The sequence below is a fragment of the Phodopus roborovskii genome, unplaced genomic scaffold (assembly GCF_943737965.1).
Source record: "Phodopus roborovskii unplaced genomic scaffold, PHOROB, whole genome shotgun sequence".
Lineage (NCBI taxonomy): Eukaryota > Metazoa > Chordata > Mammalia > Rodentia > Cricetidae > Phodopus > Phodopus roborovskii.
The window spans coordinates 12071305-12090830 of NW_026126602.1; the positions used below are offsets into that span (position 1 = coordinate 12071305).

At 38.4% G+C, this 19526-nt stretch overlaps 1 protein-coding gene across 2 annotated transcripts in view; it reads left to right on the forward strand.

Moving 5' to 3' along the window:
- Window positions 1-19526, forward strand: part of Nsun6 (NOP2/Sun RNA methyltransferase 6) — a 54180-nt gene that overhangs the window by 12545 nt on the left and 22109 nt on the right. For both annotated transcript variants that reach the window (XM_051205702.1, XM_051205701.1), the window contains exon 7: window positions 11000-11119. In XM_051205702.1, coding sequence (XP_051061659.1) covers window positions 11000-11119 — 120 coding nt within the window. The remainder of the gene's footprint in view (window positions 1-10999; window positions 11120-19526) is intronic.

A 19526-nucleotide genomic window follows, 5' to 3' on the forward strand; every position in this document is an offset into this window, starting at 1 on the left:
TAACTACTCCAGGGCATAGGGCCAGCCCTGGTGTGAGACTACATTGGAGAAAATCAATTTTCCTTTTACCAGCAGAAGTGGGAGCCTGTGTCTACTTCTCATTCTAAGTGTGCTGGGACCCTGTCAGTCTTGAATCTCTGCAGTCTTTTGTGTGCTAGCTCAGTCTCCATGAGCTCTTTGTGTCAGTCCTGTTACATCTGGAAGAAACTGTTTCTGTGGAGTCATCTCTGCTCTTATAGTCTTTCTGTCTCCTCTTGGGCAGTCTTGAGCCTTGAATGGGAGGGCTTTGATGAAGACATCTATGTAGGAATAAGTGCTCTAAAGTCGCCCAGTGTCTTCTTCACATTGTCTAGTAGTGGGTCCCTGTTAATTTCCATGTATGCAAGAAGCTTCTCTGATGAAGGTTTAGCCAGGTGCTGATTCACGGGTATAGCAGTATGTCACTAGGAGTTCTTTTATTTTATTATTTCAGCAGAATAATAGTATTTGGATTTTTCTCTAGGTTAATAACGTCAAGTATGGGTTCCGTGTATGGAGTGGGCCTAAAATCCAATACAAAATTAGTTGGAACATTTGTGCCTTTGTTGCACCAGTATATCTTACAGGTGTACTAGTATAGGTTGTGAGATTTACAGCTAGGTGATATTGACAATTGCCTTTTTCCTTTGGTAGCATACAGAGTATCTTCCAGCATTGTGACTTCTAGTCTATGGAAGTAAAGCTTCAAGTTAGGTATACTAGCTTGACTTCTCAATTCGTTGATGACATATGTAAGAGTTGTTGTCTTAGGGTTTCTATTGCTGTGAAGAGACAGTAGTAGGTTTTTCAGAAGCCTTTTAGTATTAGTTGTCCCTCCATATATCTCTGCCTTTACATTTCTTTCCCATCTCTTTCCCTATTTCATTCTCCTCTTGGCTTTTCCTTGATCTCTTCATAACACTATATTGCTTCCCTCCTTGGGAAATCTTTCCCCCTCTCCCCACTCACTTATGAGATACTGAACCTATGTGGTTATTCATATTGTAGCATACATGTATCAAAAGCTTAAAAGCTAACATCCGCATATAAGAGAAAACATACACTGTTTATCTTTTGGGGTGTGAGGTTCCTTCGTTCAGGATGATTTTTTTCCCTATCTTTACTCATTTAACAGATAGACATCTAGGCTGTTTCCAACTTCTGGTATTATGAATGAACACACATGAACAAGCATCTCTGTAAGTAGGATATAGAGTCTTTTGGGTATATGTTCAAGAGTGGCATTGCTGGACCTTGTGGGATGTCAACTTTAAGCTTTTTGAGGAGCTTCCATGCAGATTTCCGTAAGGTGCATACCAGCTGGCATTTCCACTAGTAATGAATAAGTGTTTCTCTCTCCCCACATCCTCACTAGCATGTGCTGTATGTGTTGTATTGATCGTAGGCATTCTGACTTGGGAAGATGAAGTCTCATAGTAGTTTTAATCTGCATTTAAGGACACTGAACATTTTTTATGTATTTCTCAGCCATTTTGTGTTTATCCTTTGAGAATTCTCTGTTTAGATTGATACCTGATTTTTTAATTGGATTATTTGTTTTCTTGATGTTCAGTGTTTTAAATCTTTGTATATTATAGATGCTGACCCTCTACACATGTATCTTTTTCCATTCTTCGGGCTGCTGCTTTGTCTGAATGATGATGTCTGTGACTGTACTGAAGCTTTTCAGTTTCATGAGGTTCCATTTATTAACTTTTTGCTCTTAATGCCTATGCTATTAGTGTCATGTTCAGGAAATCCTTTCCTGTGCCAACGAGTTCAAAACTATCCCCCACTTTCTCTTCTATCAGATTCAGAGTATCTGATCATGCATCGAGGTTTATGGTATGTTTGGAGTTGAGTTAGGGGCAGGATGACAGACAGTGATCTATTTTCATTCTTCTATATGCAATCATTTAGTTTGACTATATGCAACCATTAAGTTTGAGTAGCACCATTTATTGAAGGTGCTGTATTCCTCCAGTGTGTATTTTCTGGCTTCTTTGTTAAAAACAAGGTGTCCATAGGTATGTGAACTTATGTCTGGGTCTTCAATTCATTTAATTTGATAAGCATGTCTGTTCTTATGCCAGTACTATCTGTTATTATTATAGCTCTCTGTAGTCTACTTTGAGATCAAGGATTGTTTTACTTCCAGCAGCTCTTTTATTAATATTAATCAGCATTTGTGTGTATTTCCATATGAAGTTTAGAATTGCTTTAGCAACTTCTGTGAAGAATTGTATTAAAATTTTTATGGGGGTTGTATTGTATCTGAAGATTGCTTTTGGTATGATGGCCATTTTCACATCATTAATCCTATTGATCCATGAGTATAGGAGATCTTTCTTTCCATCTTCTGGTGTCTTCTTCAGTTTCTTTCTTTAATGTTCTAAACTTTTTATTATATGTGATAGTTCAGGCATCTATACTGGCCTTTCCTTGAGGTTCTGACAGGATACACCCTCAGCTGCAGCCACTAAGAGCACCACCTATGCATATTCACTATGTTCTGATGGGAGATGTCATTCTGTAAATATGTTTCTCATACTGGTTAATGAATAAAGCACTGTTGGCCAATAGGAAAGCAAGATAGGTGGGACTAGGAGACAAGGAGGATTCGAGGGGGAGTCAGCATGGAGAGACCGGAGAGGGCAGATCGCCAGCCCCTCTCTCCGGTAAGATGAGACCACGTGGAAATACTTAGATTAATAGAAATGGGTTAATAATTAAGACAGAGCTAGCCAATAAGAAACTAGTAACTGGCCAACAGAATTGTATCAAATACAGAGTCTCTGTGTGTTATTTGTGGCTGGAGAGGCTCTGGGCCCAGGTCGGCATGAAAAAACCTTACTCCTAACAATGTTCCCTTTTAAAAGGGTCCTGCCTACCTCCCATTCTTCTCTCTCTGTTCTGCTCTTTCTTTCCTTCTCCCTCTATTTTCCTCTTCTTTCCTCTATCTTCTCTCCTGCATCTCCTGTCTTCAGAGTCCGGTCTCCCCCTACCCCTTTCCCTTTTTTATGATCACTTTCCCTATTAAAAAAAAAAAACCCTCTGCCTGAACCCTGTTGCATGGCATCTTTCTTTTGTGCACGACTTTTTCTTGAATTACAGCACTTGTCTTTCACTTTCTTGGTTAGAGGTGTCCCAATTTACTTATTTCTTGAGGCAATTATGAAAGGTGTCATTTTCCTGATTTCTTTCTCAGTTTGTTATTTGTATATAGGAAGGCAGCTGATTTTGTGTTCATTTTGTATCCTGCTATTTTTCTGAAAATGATTATCAGCTCTAAAAGCTTCCTGGTGGAATTTTTAGGCTGTTCTACGTATAAAATCATTTCATCTGCAAAAAGATATTTTGACTTTCCTTTCCTTTCCTATTTCCTTTCCTATTTCTATCTCCTCGATATCCTTCATACGTCTTATTGCTCTAACTAAGACATTAAAGACATATTGAATGGGTATGGAGAGAGTAATCTTGTTTCTGATGTTAGTGGAAGGGCTTTGCATTTCTCTCTGCTTAAGTTGATGTTGGCTGTAGGCATGCTGTAAATTGTCTTTATTACATTGAGGTATGTCTCTTGTATTCTAAATTTTGCTAGGACTTTTGTCATGAAGGGATGTTGGATTTTTGTCAGATGTCTTTTCTGTATCTAATGAGATGATCTTATGGTTTTTGTCCTTCAGTATGTTCATGTGTTGGATTATATTTATTGGTTTACATATGTAGAACCATCTCTGTATCTTAGGGATGAAGCCAACTTAATCATGGTTGAACTTTCTGATGTGTTCTTGGAATAGGTTTTTTAAGTATTTTATTGAGAACTTTTGCATCCCTTTGTGTTCATAAAGGATATTGGGCTATAATTTTCTTGTTTGTTGGGTCATTGTGTCATTGTGGTATCAGAATAATAGTGGCTTCACAAGAATAAATAGGAAATGATCCTTTTGTTTCTTTTTTTTTTTTTGGCAGAATAATTTGAGGACTATTAAATTTTTTTGGAGGTCTGAATGAATTCTGCACTGAATCCAACTGTTCCTGGGTTCTTTTGGTTTTGAGACTTTTAATTCCTGTTTCTGTTTCACAAAGGCTTATTGGTCTGTTTAAATGGCTTATTTGATCTTTATTTAACTTTGATAGGTCATATGTTAAGATATTCTTCCATTTCTTTTCAGTTTTTCAGTTTGGTAGATTATAAAAAACATGTCCTATGATTCTCTGAATTTCTTTGATGTCTGTTGTAATGCCCCCTTTTCATCTCCAGTTTTATTAATTTGGCTAAGGATTGTCAATCCTGTTGATTTTTCTCAAACTCTTATTTATTTTTTTTATTTCATTGATTTTAGCCCTGAGTATGACTATTTCTTGCCATCAAATATTTTTGTATGTCAAGTTTTCTTGTTCTTCTTGGGTTTTCTGGTGTGTCTCTTATGTTACTAATATGGCATCTCTCCAGATTTTTGATGTAGATACCTAATGCTATGAATTTGCCACTTAGAACTGCCACCACAGTGTCACAAAAGTTTGTGGTATGTTGTGTATTCATTAGCATTCAATTCTAAAAAGTTTTAAATTTCCTTCTTAATCTCTGTCTTGACCCATTTTTTTTCATTCCATGGTGAGTTAAGTTTCCATGAGTTTGTATAGTTTATGTTTGTGCTGCTGTTGATACTCAGCTTTAATTCCACGGTGGTCAGATAGACTGCTGAGCGTTATTTCAACTGTTAGAACTTCTTTTGTGTCCAATTGTGTGGTCAGTTTTGGAGAAGTTCCCATGAGGTGCTGAGAAAGTGTATTTTTCTGTGTTTGGGTGAATTGTTCTGTAAATATGTTAGGTCCATTTGGTTTATAATGTTAGCATTTCTCTGTTTAGTTTTAGTCTGGATGAACTGTATTTGGGAGGGTAGGCTATTAAAGTCACCCACTATCACTATGTGAGGGTCAGAATGTGAATTTAGCTGTAACATTGTTTCTTTTATGAACTTGAGTGCCTTTGTATTTGGTACATAAATGTTTAGAATTGCAATATTCTTATGGTATGTTTTCCATTTAATGACTATTTCCCTATTTCTTTTGATTAGTTTTTATTTGAAATTCATTTGTTATTAAAATGACTACACCTGCTTGCTTCTTGGGTTTGCTTTCCTGGAATACTCTTTTCTGTCCTATAACCCTGAGGTCATGTCTGTCCTTGTTGTTAAGGTACATTTCATGGATGAAGCAGAAAGGTGGATCCTGTTTTCTAGTCCAGTCTGTCAGTCTGTGTCTATTTACTGGGGAATTGAGGCCAATATTATTAATGAAGAGAGTTTCTTGATTCCTTTTTTTTTTTTTTTTTTTTTTTAATGGTGTTCATTTTCCCCCTTCTGGGATTATTTATCTCTTGTGTCCTCTTGGATTAGTTAACCTCTTCAGACTGATATCATCCAAACATGGCATATAAGTTGCAGTAGGACTAGGCCATTTCTTCATGTATTAAGGCTGGACAAGGCAACCCAGTATGAGGAATAGAGTCCCAAAAGCCAATAAAAGTGTCAGAGACAGTCCCTGGTGTTAAGAGTCCCCCAAGAAGACCAAGCTACACAACGTAACATATATGCAGAGGGCCTAGGTCAGTCCCATGCAGGCTCCCTGGTTGTTGCCTCAGTCTCTGTGAGCCCCCATGAACCCAGGTTAGTTGATTCTGTGAATTTTCTTGTGTCTTTGACCCCTCTGGCTCCCACAGTCCTTTCTGCCCTCTCTTGCTGGATTCCCCCAATTCCACCTAATCTTTCGCCTTGGGTTTGCTTCTATTTCCATCTGTTGCTGGATGAAACTTCTCTGATAACAATTGACCAGACAATAGTCTGGTCACAGGAGATGGCCAGTTCAGGCTATGTACCTGCTATTGCTAGGAGTCTAAGTCTTCCTTGTATATTCCTGGGAGATTCCCTTGTGCCAGGTTTTTACCTGACCCCAAAATGCCACCTCCTCTTCTAGTAGTCTCTTTAGTACTTACTCTTCCATTCCCACCCACCTGATGCCTCCAGTTCCCATCCCCACCTGCCCTCAGTGTACTCACGAAATCTCTTCTCTTTTCCCTTCTGAGAGTGTTCTGGAGCCCTCATTGTAGCCTAGTTTCTCTAGGTCTGTGGATTGTAGCATGATTATCCTTCACTTTACCGCCAATATCTACTTTTAAGTGAATATATACTATGTTTGTCTCTCTGGGTCTGGGTTTCTCACTCAGGATTATTTTTTTCTAGTTCTATCCATTTGGTCAGACATTATTCTAATGGACCTATATTATATGTGACTTGATCTTTTTCCTTTGAAGCATTTACTATCCTTTGTTGTGTACATTTAGTATTTTTATTATTATTTATTGTAGAGAATTTCTTTTCTGGTCCTGTTTAGTGTTTTGTATGCTTCTTGTTCCTTGATAAGCACTTTTCTTCTTCTGATTGTGGAATTTTTTTTTTTTTTTTTTAAATGATTTTGTCAGTATTTTCTGTGGCTTTGATCTGGGCTTTTCCTCTTCTCTATTCCTGTTATTCATAGGGTTTTTTGTTTTAGTTTTTATTTTTGTTTTTCCATAGTGTTCCATATTTCCAGGGTGCTTTGTGCTTAGACTTTTTATTTATTTTAAGGTAATATTTTCTTTGATTGAATTGTTCAACTACTGCCTGATCTTTAGGACTTGAAGCTCTTCATTCCATGCCATGTAATCTGTTGGTGAGGCTTACCTCTGAGGTTTCTGTTTGACATCCTAAGTTTCTCATTTCCATTTTTATAGTTATGTATTTCAGTATGTGTTTTCTTTAGTGATTCTGTTTCTACTTTCTACTTTCATGTCTTCAAATGTTTTTATTGTTTCATCAACTGTTTATGTCTTCATTAAGACATTTATTTGTTCAGATTCTTCTTAAGGTCCTGAACATATTTTAAATTGTCATTTTTTTTTAAAAAAAGTATTTTTTTTATTTTTGAGACTATAATACAATTACATTATTTCTTCTTCCCACTGAAGACTCCCATATACCCCTTCCTGTTCCCTTTCAAATTCATAGCTTCACTTGTCATTGTCAATACATACTATATGTAGTTGGTATTGGATAACCAGTTGGTGTACTCTTCTGCAAGAAAGACTATTTCTCTCACTCTTAGCTTTCTTAGTTGTCTGTCGTTCTTTGTGTAGGGTTGGGGCTTCATGGGCTCTCTCCCTTGTCAATGCTAGCATGCTTGTTGTTGTTGTCCTTGCTCAGATCATGTGTAGGCAGCCACACTGGAGAAACTTTATGGTTATAGCTTCTGACATTCTGTATGTACTCACTCATATATGGATTTTAGACGTAGAGCAAAGGATCATCAACCTATAATACACACCGCCAAAGAAACTAGGATACAAGAAGGAACCTAAGAGATTCATATATAAGATTCACATATAAGATCCCTCCCAATAAGCATATTGGGAGTGTGGGGAGCTAGTGAGAGTAGAGAGAGTTAGGACAAAGAGAAGGAGAGGAGAGGAAAGCATGTGGGACTAGGAAGATTGAGTCGGGGAGAAATAGTCAAGAGCAACAAACAAACAAAAAAATAAATGAAATACCATAATAGACGAGAGCACTAAACAAACAAACAAACAAAAAGAGATAACATAATAGTGGGAGCCATTATAGGTTTGGAGAAAAAACTGACTCTAGAGAAATGTCCAGAAGCCTACAAGGATGACCCCCAACTAACATTCTGAGCAACAGTGGAAAGGCTACCTTAAATGCTCTTCTCTGATAATGAGATTGATGACTAACTTATATGCCATCATATAAGCCCTCATCATAGAGCCCTCATCTCCATAGTAGCTGATGGAAATAGAAGCAGATACCCACAGCTAAACACTGAGCTGAACTCCTGGAATCGAGTTGCAGAGAAGGACGAGTGATAAGAAAATGGGGGCAAGATCAGGCTACAGAAACCCACAGAGACAGCTGACTTGAACAAGGGGGAGCTAATATACTCCCAGACTGATAGCTGGGAAACCAGCATTAGACCAACTCAGACCCCTTGAACATGGGTCTCAGTTAGAAGGCCTGGGCAGTCTAAAGGACCTCTGACAGTGGAACCAGGATGTATCCCTGGTTCATGAAAGGACTTTGGGAGCACATTCCCCATGGAGGGATACTCCCTTAGCCTAGAGGCAGGAGGGAGGGCCTAGACCCTATACCAAATGATTTGACAGATTTTGTTGATCCCTCCTGGAAGGCATCACCCTCTCTGTGGAGTGTGGTGGGATGGCATAGGAGGGGGGGTTATGGGCCTTGGGAGGGAGAGGGAACTGGGATCGATATGTAATTATAAAATTTTTATTAAAATAAAAAAGAAAATATAAAGAATTAAAAGAAAGAAAGATATATATGTCACCTTAAAATTGTTATTTTAAAGTCCTGTTTTTTTTTTTTTTTTGCTCAGTTAAATTGCATGTTTCACGGCCTACTGCATTGGTTGCTGGCTCCTGGAGAAGATATATTATCTTGGCTGTTTATGTTTGTGTTTTTGCACTGAGAACTAGGCATGCTTGAGGTGTTTCTTGGCATAGCTATCTGGTCTGGTTTTGTCTTTGTTGCGTGGGTGTCTTGTTCTTTGGTTGCATTTGCCTACTATGGATCCATCCTGGTATGTTTAGTGGTAGGGGGACCACAATAGAGAGGGTTGCCAGCTGAAACAGATGAATGGGACTGGGCTAGGAAGAAAGCCTGAGCGGGATAGCAGGAAAGAGCCAGGCCACTGGGGTTTGCACTAAGAGGCAGAGTTCCAGAGAATGGAAGTGATGTGGCATGCATCGGGGCTAAGAATAAGTATGAGATCTCAAATGGATGATGGGAAGGATAATAAAAATCATCTGTCTGCATGTCAGCACAGTAGCTACTGGGTTTATTAGCTACTCGCTTCTTAACTGGACCTTGTTTGATCTAGGAGATCCTGAATAGGTTGGTTGAATCTAGAATCAGATGACAGTAGTCCTTAATGAGTTAGAGAGAGAGAGAGAGAGAGAGAGAGAGAGAGAGAGAGAGAGAGGGAGGGAGGGAGGGAGAGAGAGAGGAGAGTAACTGAGTAACCTTTGTCTAAAGTTACATTTACATATTTATAATTTTGGAGGGGGCATTTACTGCTGTGGTCCATGTGTGAAGGTGAGAGGACAGCTTCTTCCACCATGTGGGACTTGAGGATTGAACTCTAGTCATCTGGCTTAGTGGCAAGCCCTTTTACCTGCTGAGCCATTTCAGTGGCCCACATTTAAGATGTAGAATTTTAAAAAGTCATTATTGTTGAATTTTTACAGATATACTAGATTGTCACAAATGGAAAAGTTTCATAGATGTGCATAACAGCACAAGAACACAGATGGCTTTTCAAACAAATGTGAACATTCCAGTGACTGTGGTCTTTACAGTTGCTTAAAAGGTAGTCACTGAAAGTGGAGTAGAGGCCCCATGTCAATCTTAGTCATTTTATATTTCTAAATATTATTCTTAAAATAATATTCACAATATTCACGTTTCAAATCACCCAGGGAGGCTGAGGCATAAGGGTAAATATTGTTATGCTGTTCTGGTAGACATGCCCAGACCTTTCCTCAAAAAAAGAAAATATGCATGCATGCACGAGCGCACACACACACACACACACTTGATGAAAAGAGATTCTGGTACTCCAGTAACAACTTAGAAATCCTTTTCTGCTCTTGAGTAGTTGTCAGTATCCACACTTCATTTATTTGAAAGCTAAGAAACTATTGAAAGTCATGGCTTACAGTGTTCATTCTGGTTTCAGGGATTCATTTGCTGTAATACAAGAGATGAGTACTGCCCTTCCCTAGGTCAGCCTACACAGAATCTTTCTGTGTTGTAAGTTTTACAGTGCCTTCACACTAGTCAGCAGGACTCAGATAAATTACTACATTCTGCTTTACACTTAGAACTTATTGTTTATCTACCTGGGGTCTGTTCTTGGGGAGTTCTTTTTAAAAATAAAGTAATTCAGAAATAATTTTATAATTGCAAAATCTAATTTTAGAATTGTACCTTATTGAGGCAGGGTCTCACTAGTCTCTGTCCTACTACTGTCTCCAGCTGGCTGGCTCCTGAGCAGTTGGATGGTTCTGTCTCCACCTCCTCCCTCCTATCTCTCCTTAGAAAAGCAGGGATGATTATAGATGCAGCTCTTTAAATGTCAGCTTGAGTTTAAAATTCACTCTTGTAATTTTCAAAACATCTTTGAAAATACAAAAGTGTGCCTGAACTGTAAGATGAATCCTGATACAAGATAATATTCTTTATTATTCAGTAATCCATGCTAGTGGTTGTTTGTTTTTAAAGTTTGATATTAAATTAACCACTTTACATCTATTTTTCTCAAGCCTGAGCTGGTTTATAACTTAAGAAAATTCTTCTTATTGAATGTGTGTGTGTATGCACATGTTTGCAATTGTTCACATGCATTCATAAATACACATGTATCACAGCATGCGTGTGTAGGTCAAAGAACAACTTTCCCTCCTTCATGTAGGTCCTGAGCATCAAAATAAAGTTTTTAGGCTTGACAGCAAGTGTCTTTATCCACTGAACCATCTCACCAGCTGTGGTACAGTTTCCTGACTGATACTCAGTAATTAACTTATGAAGAAGTAGTTTGGGGATGATAACTGAAGCAGTTACATCTTGAAATCCCATGGGGGATGCATCAGTTTGACAGAAGCTAATCCATTCAATTCCTACAATTACTGAAGTCACTGTAGAGAGCTGGTGGAGATACCTCTAGGGAATTTGTGGTCTTCATGCCTTTGATGCCTCTCTTCTTGTCTTTCTTTGGAAGAACCATTATCTTCCAAATCTATGCAAAAGTGTGTGTGTGTGTGTGTGTGTGTGTGTGTGTTTAATTGAGTTGAGTGGCTACTTTATCAAGATCCCATCTTTTTTCTTTCATTCTTTTCTTTTTTTCCTTGTAGAATTTGCCATCTGCTGTTGTAGCTCATGTTCTGAATCCTCAACCTGGAGAGAAGATCCTAGATTTGTGTGCAGCACCTGGGGGCAAAACTACACATATTGCAGCACTGATGCAGGACCAGGTGAGAATGGCTTTGTGGCAGGCTTCTCTCACATAGTTCCCATGGCCATTGTGGATAACGAGGGAAGGAAGGGTGGGTGCTCAACTGAAAGACTCTCTGGTTATGTCATTTACCACACTCAGCTCAGTTGAATGTTGCTTCTGAGTACAATCTTGAGATAGTTCCAGTTTGCTAATACAATTATAGACTTGTTTTCTTACAGACTTTTTAACTGATACATTTAAGAGATCTTTTCTTACTCCTAATTTTGAGATTTTATACTTAGATGAACTACTAAGATATAAAAACTGCCACTAGAAATTAATTTGAGAGAATGTTATCAGTGTTGACATCATATTATGATCTGTATGCACACATACTTTGCATCAATAAACAGATGCACATACATGTGTATCTAAAAAAGTAAATATAGTCCTGATAATGTTTCATTATAATGGATGTAAGTCTGAGCCTGAATAACTTTCACCCAAATGTTACTGCATTTTTCTTTATGTATGTATGTTCCAAAAAGCTTTCTTTTTATTATGGGCTAGTTTATCTGTGCTCAAAATTAATTAATGTTGTAATCATTTTTTTTTCTTCAATTGAAGAAACATGGCCATTTGATGCTATCTATTTTGTTTCTGGCTCTACTTGCTAAATACTTGCTAAATTTAATGTGCAGAGAATGGGGTAGTGCAGTGATGTTGAATTCAAGGAGTGTGGATGCTTTTTATGATGTTTACATGCTAATGGGGATATATAACTGAGAGTTGAATACACAGGGAGAGGAAATAATAACTGAAATAACATCTGAGTAGGAGACATGGACTAGAATTTGATGTGCAGGTGATGTAAAGTGGTAGCATGAAACAATTTACTCTAGAAACAGAAGGAAAGTCACACACGTGAGTCACGTGCTGTTGAGATGGGACACATGCCACACCACTGGGCATTCTCCCAGTTGCTTCAGTTTTCTCAATGAAATAGGAAGCAAAGTGAACAGATGCAAAGAGGATGGGGGAGAGAAAGTAAGAATATTGAGCTATGAAATACCAATCTAGGAAATTGTGTACAAAAAATGAGACAAATCCTCTTTTTACTAAGGGGTCATGAATGTAGTGGTCAGATCTTTATGTTAAGGTTATTTGGTGGGATTTTATGCTTTTTAGCTGTATAAGGAGTGGGTAAGAAATTGATGAAGAACCATGGCAGATATTATAAGTATGCAACAGAGAAGCATGGCGTATATGTAGTTAAGCATGTATAGAAGGTAGTAATGGATGTGTTACAGAATCTAAGATGATTGAAAAGTGTAGCCTATAATGGAGCACTTGGGAGGCCAAAGGCATGATGATAACTGGTAGTAGGTCAAGGGTTAATTTATGGAGTTTTTAATGTACATAATTGTTTAGTTTACTCAGAACTTAGATGTGGTACCAATATGCTTTGTAAAGGTCATGATCTGCCTATAATTTGTGATACATTGATTGTATTTGTTAAAAGTAACTTGCTTGGGCGTGGGTCTAATGCTGGGGATTGAAACTGGGACCTGTGTACAAGCCAGGCAAGTGCTTAAAAACACAGTTCTGTGGTGGCATAAAACTAAACATTTGTTAGCTGAGGCAGTTTGAGTTTGGGGGATTGTGCTGGTCTGAAAGGCCTATTCATGTACCTGGTCAGCTGCAGATAAACTGGTGCTTCTGCTAATGTGGGATGAGCCCAGTCACTCAGGTGTTTATGATTTTTAGTTAGCTAAAGTGATCTCTACAGAGACATCTAGGACTCCCTGCCTCTCTGGTACATGCGTTTCTCTTGAGGACTGGCCCAGCAAAGGGCAGTAAGTTGTAAATTATCCAAATACTTTTATATATCTGATTTGTTTGTTGTTGTTGTTGGTTTTTTTTTTTCCCAGACAGGGTTTCACTGTTTGTTTTTCAAGAAAGGGTTTCACTATGTAGCCCTGGCTATCCTGGAACTTACCCTGTAGACCATTATGCATATTCTTATATCCCATTCACCATTTTGCTATCAGCCCAAAAATAGGCATATGGCTAAGTCTTAGAGTGAAAGGTTGTTAGATTCTTAAGTTTGCTGGAGCTTTTGATTTTTTTTTTTTGTTCTTAGTTAAGCAAGCATATAAATATAGCATTTAGATGTGTGCATTTGTGAAAGTGGCTAGGAACATTTGTCTTTTTCTGTAGTGTAGTTGAGCCATATTTGGCTTTTTTCCCCTACTACTTTTTCAGGTCAACTTGTTTGTCAAGGTTATTGTTTTTTTTTTTTTTTTTTTTTTTTAAAGCCCTGATGATGAAGAAATATGACTGTGTTACAGTGTTGATGCATGTGCCATATAAGGATGATTTACACAGTTTAAAAGACAAGAAAATGTATAGAAGATTTGGTTCACCATGTATGCACTGTTACTTCATAGTGTGTTTCAAAATATCACCCAGATGACCCAGGACATTCTTAAAACTGACTATGTGACTTTGACATAAATATGATTTGTTAAGATATCTTAAGTTAGTTTCATTATGACATTTCCATACATATTTGTCATTATACTTTGCTTTTCTTTATCATCATCATTCCTTGCTCTTCCTATCCATTTCTCATGCTGTGCCCGTTCCTCCACACAAATTATCTTTGGTTCTGCTTCCATGTCACATAAATCCCATTACTCTTTTTTTTTCCTGCCTCCCACCTCCTTTCCACTTGCTTTCTTTATTCTCATGCTCGCTTTCTACTGTCATGATACACACACACACACACACACACACACACACACACTGCATATGGGAGAAAATGTGCAATACTTGTATTTTTTTTAATCTGGCTTGTTTTGCTTAATGTAATTATATCTTGTTCCATCCATTTTCTTGTAAGCTTCATTCAATTTTCTTTGCATGTATTTTCTTGAAGATATTTGTTCTTGTTTATCGGAGAAATTGGTCTATAGTTTTCTTTGTTGTGTTGTTACCTGGTTAGTATAAGGGCAGTTGATATTAGCTTCAAGGATGGGTTTGACAATGGAAAAGTTTGAGTAAAATAGATTTTAGCTCTTCTTTAAAAGTTTAGTAGAATTCAGTGAGAAGCTTTCCAGTTCTGGGTTTTTATTTGTTAGTTTTCTTATTACTGCTTCATTCTCATTGGTTGCCATAGATATACTTATATTCTTGATTGAATTTTAGTAGATTGAGTGTGCTTAGGTATTTATCCATTTATTCTAGATTTGCTTCCATCTGGAATGTAAATTTTCACAGTATTCTCTAATGAGCTTCTGTATTTCATTGGTGTCTGATGTAACTTCCTTTTTTTTCTCTTTAAGTTTATTACTTGAGTCTTGCTCTTTTGAAGGGGCTTTGTTTGGGTAGAAATTTATCAGTCTTGTTCATCTTTTCAAACAACTTTTGGTTGAGTCTGTGTATTATTCTTTTAGACTATATTTGATTAAATTCTGCCCTTTATTTCTTTCCTTTGTGCTGAACTCATTCTTACATTCCTGACCTCAAGCAGCATCATGAGGTTTTCTTTTCTTTATTTTATATATTGATTCCAGTTCCCTCTCCCTTCCATCCTTCTATACTCCCCACAGACCTCCCCCATTTAATCCCCCATCCACTCCCCAGGGAGGATGAAATCTTCCATGAGGGAACATCAAAATCTTTCAAGTTATTTGGGGTAGGCCTTAGGCCCTCCCCCATGTCTCTAGGTTAAGGGAGTATCCCTTTCTGGGGAATGGGGTTCCAAAGTCCTTTCCTGCACTAGGGATACATCCTGGTTCTATTGTCAGAGGTCCTATAGACTGTTCACCCTCATAACTGAGACCCTCGTTCAGGGGGTCTGGGCCGGTCTTATGCTGTTTTCCCAGAGCTCCTCGTTGTTCAGGTCAGCTGTTTTTGTAGGTTTTTCCAGCCTGTTCTTGACCCCTTTGCTCATCACTCCTCCCTCTCTACAGCTGGATTCTGGGAGGTCAGTGTTTAGCTTGGGGGTTTCCACTTCTGCTCCATTAACTATGAATGAAGGCTCTAGGATGGCATATAGGGTAGTCATCAATCTCATTATAAGGGAAGGGCATTTAAGGTAGCCTTTCCACTATTGCTAAGATTGTTAATTTGAGTCATGCTTGTAATTTCTGCATATTTCTCTAGTGCCAGATTTCTCTTTAAACCTATAATGGCTCCCTTCTATTATGGTATCTCTTTTCTTGTTCTTCTGTATTCTTCCCCCAACTCAATCTTCCTGCTTCCTCATGTTCTCCTCTCCTCTCTTCACCCCTTCTCTTTCTCCTGACTCTCTCTCTCCTCCCCTCTACTCCCAATTTGCTGAGGAGATCTTGTCCCTTTCCCCTTCTCCAAGGAACCATATATATATATCTCTTAGGGGCCTCCTTATTTCCTAGCTTCTCTGGTGGTTTGAATTGGAGGATAATACTTTGCTATATGTCTAAAATACATATATGAGTGAGTACATACCATGTTCCTCTTTTTTTGTGACTGGGTTACCATACTCAGGATGGTTTCTTCTAGTTCCATCCCTTTGCCTGCAAATTTCAAGATTACATTCTTTTTTCTGCTGAGTAGTACCCCATTGTGTAAGTGTACCACATTTTCTTTATCCATTCTTCAGTTGATTCCATGTTCTGCCTGTTACAAATAATGCTGCTATGAATATAGTTGGACACAGGCCTTTGTTGCAAGAATGTGCATCTTTTGCATATATATGCCTAAGAGTAGAATTGTTGCATCTTGTGGTAGACTGACTTCCATTTTCCTGAGGAACCACCATACTGATTTCCAAAGTGGCTGTACAAGTTTGCACTCCTACCAGCAGTGGAGGAGTGTTCCCCTTTCTCCATATTCTCTTTAGCATAAACTGTCATTTTTTTAAATGTTAGCCATTTTGACAGGAGTAAAATCATATCAGAGGTATTTTCATTTGCATTTCCCTGATGGCTAAGGATGTTGAAGACTTTCTTAAGTGTCTTTTCAGCCATTTTATATTCCTATATTAAGAATTCCCTATTTAGTTCTATACTCCCCCTTTTTAATTGGATCATTTGGTGTTTTTGTGACCTGTTTCTTGAGTTCAGCCCTCTGTCAGATGTGGGGTTGGTTCAGGAAGCAGTCTCCTGTACCAATTCATTCAAGGATACCTCCTCCTTTCTCTTCTAAGAGATTCAGTGTGGCTGGATTTTGTTGAGGTCTTTGATCCATTTAGACTTAAGTTTTCTGCATGGTAGTAGGTATGGCTCTATCTGCAGTCTTCTGCATGCCAGCATCCAGTTATGCCTGCACGATTTGTTGAAGATGCTTTCTTTTTTTTTTTTTTTTTTTTTTTTTTTTTTTAAAAAATTTTTTTTTTTTTTTTTTTAAAAAAAAATCCAAAAAAAAAAAAAAAAAAATTTATACAAAATTTTTGTTTTTTTGTTGTCTTTTTTTTTAAACTCTTTCCTTTGGTTAGGGGGGCTGTTTTGGGGGTTTGAAAAAAAATTAGATATTCTTTTTTTTGTTTTTTTGGGTTTTTTTCTCCCTTTTTTTGTTATGAAAACACTTTTTTTTTTTTTTTTGGGTCGGTTGTGTTGTTAAAAAACAATATTTTTTTAGAAATCAACCTTTTTTTTTCATTTTCTGTGGAAACAAAAATAGAAATACTTTTCCCCAGTAACTTGTTCTTCAACTTAAATTTTGGAGTCAAAGCGTTTTTTTTTTTTTTTTTTTTTTTTATTATTTTACATGTCGATCCCAGTTCCCTCTCCCTCCCTCCCTCCCTCCCCCAAGCCCTCCCTCCCTCCTTCCCTCCCTTTTGCCCTCTCTACCCTCTCCCATGCACTCTAAACACCCTCCCTCCCAACCCCCCACCACAATACAATATGTAGGGGAATGCCATCCAGTTGGGGTCATGTAGATCTGACAGGTCCTGTGAAGTAGGGACTAGGGCTTCTCTCCTATCTCTAGAATAAGGCAGTTATCCCTCCATGGGGGATATGTTTGCAAAGTCCTTTTGTGCACCAGGGATACATCCTGGCTCCACTGTCTGAGGTCTCTTAGGCTGCTCAGACCTTCTGGCTGAGACCCATATTCAGGGGGGTCCGAGTCAGACCCCTGTTGGCTTCCCAGCTATCAGTCTAGTGGCCCTTAGCTCGTCCTTGTTCAGGTAAGCTGTCTCTATGTACTTCTACCACATGGTCTTGTCCTCTCCATCTGCTTCTGGGTTCTAGTTCGACTCAGTGTTTATGTATGGGTGTTTGCTCCTGTTTTCAACAGGCATTAGTTGAGGACTCCATGGAGAAGTTAGTTGTTGATCTCACTCTCCGGGAAGAGCATTTATGATAGCCTTTCCACGGAAGCTGAGATTGTTAGTTGGGAGCAGTCTTGTAGTTCCCTCGACCTTTCTTTGTGTTCAACTTTATCTTCAAACCAATATTGGCTCCCTCTTTTATGTTCTCTCTCTCTGTCTCTGTCTCTCTCTCTCTTTCCTATTTTCCATTCCTAACCAGGCTCAATCCTCCTGGTCGCACATGCCTTCCTCTCCTCCCTCTCATTTTCTCCTACTTCTCTCTCCATTAGCTGTCCTCCCCCACTATACCTGAGGTCTGGGGGACTTGTCCCTTCCCAGTTCTGTGAGGGACTTTATATGAATCTCTTAGAATACAACTTGTATCCTAGTTCCTCTGGTGATGTGAATTATAGGCTGGTGATCATTTGATCTAGGTCTAAAATCCATATATGAGTGAGTACATACTGTGTTCCTCTTTTTGTGACTGGGTTACCTCATTCAGGATGGTTTCTTCAAGTGCCATCCACTTGCCTGCGAATTTCAAGATACCATTATTTTTTTCTGCAGAGTAGTATTCCATTGTGTAGATGTGCCACATCTTCATTAACCATTCTTCAATTGAAGGGCATCTAGGTTGCTTCCAGGTTCTTGCTATTACAAATAGTGCTGCTATGAACATAGTTGAACAGATGTCTTTGTTGCATTGATGTGAATCCTTTGGGTATATGCCTAAGAGGGGGATTGCCGGGTCCTGTGGTAAACTAATTCCCATTTTCCTGAGGAACCGCCATACTGATCTCCAAAGTGGCTGTATGAGTTTGCACTCCCACCAGCAGTGGAGGAGTGTTCCACTTTCTCCACATCCTCTCCAACATAAGTCATCACTGGTGTTTCTAATTTTAGCCATTCTGGCAGGGGTAAGATGGTATCTCAAAGTTGTTTTGATTTGCATTTCCCTGATAGCTAAGGATGTGGAGCATTTTCTTAAGTGTCTTTCAGCCTTTTTGATTTCCTCCATTGAGAATTCTTTCTTCAGTTCTGTACCCCATTTTTTAATAGGGTTATTTGGTGTTTTGTTGACTCGTTTCTTGAGTTCTTTGTATATTTTGGAGATCAGCCCTTTGTCGGATATAGGATTAGTGAAAATCTTTTCCCAGTCAGTGGGCTGCCGTTTGGTCTTGTCAACTGTGTCCTTTGCCTTACAGAAGCTTCTAAGTTTGAAGAGGTCCCATTTATTAATTGTTTCTTTCAGTGTCTGTGCCCCTGGAGTTATGTTCAAGAAGCGGTCTCCTATACCAATTTGTTCAAGGGTACCTCCTACTTTCTCTTCTAAGAGGTTCAATGTGGCTGGATTGATGTTAAGGTCTTTGATCCATTTGGACTTGAGTTTTGTGCATGGCGACAGACATGGGTCTATCTGCAGTCTTCTACACACCCTCATCCAATTGTGCCAGCACCATTTGTTGAAGATGCTGTCTTTGCCCCATTGTATAATTTTAGCTGTTTTGTCGAAAATCAGGTGTTCATAGGTGCGTGGATTAATATCAGGATTTTCAATTCGATTCCATTGGTCTACCTGTCTATTTTTATGCCAATACCAGGCTGTTTTCAGAACTATAGCTCTGTAGTAGAGCTTAAAGTCAGGAATGGTGATGCCTCCTGATGTTCTTTTATTGTATAGGGTTGTTTTGGCTATCCTGGGTCTTTTGTTTTTCCATATAAAGTTGATTATTATCCTTTCAAGGTCGGTGAAGAATTGTGGTGGGATTTTAATGGGGATTGCATTGAATCTGTAGATTGCTTTTGGTAAGATTGCCATTTTTACTATGTTTATCCTACCTATCCAAGAGCATGGGAGGTCTTTCCATTTTCTGGTATCTTCTTTAATTTCTTTCTTTAGAGTCACAAAGTTCTTATTATATAGATCTTTTACTTGTTTGGTAAGCGTTACACCAAGATACTTTATGTTGCTTGTGGCTATTGTAAAGGGTGATGTTTCTCTGATTTCTTTCTCTGCCTCTTTGTCGTCTGAAAAAAATAGGGCTACTGATTTTTTTGAGTTTATCTTGTATCCTGCTAGTTTGCTGAAGGTGTTTATCAGCTGTAGGAGTTCCCTGGTAGAGTTTATTGGGTCACTTATGTAAAC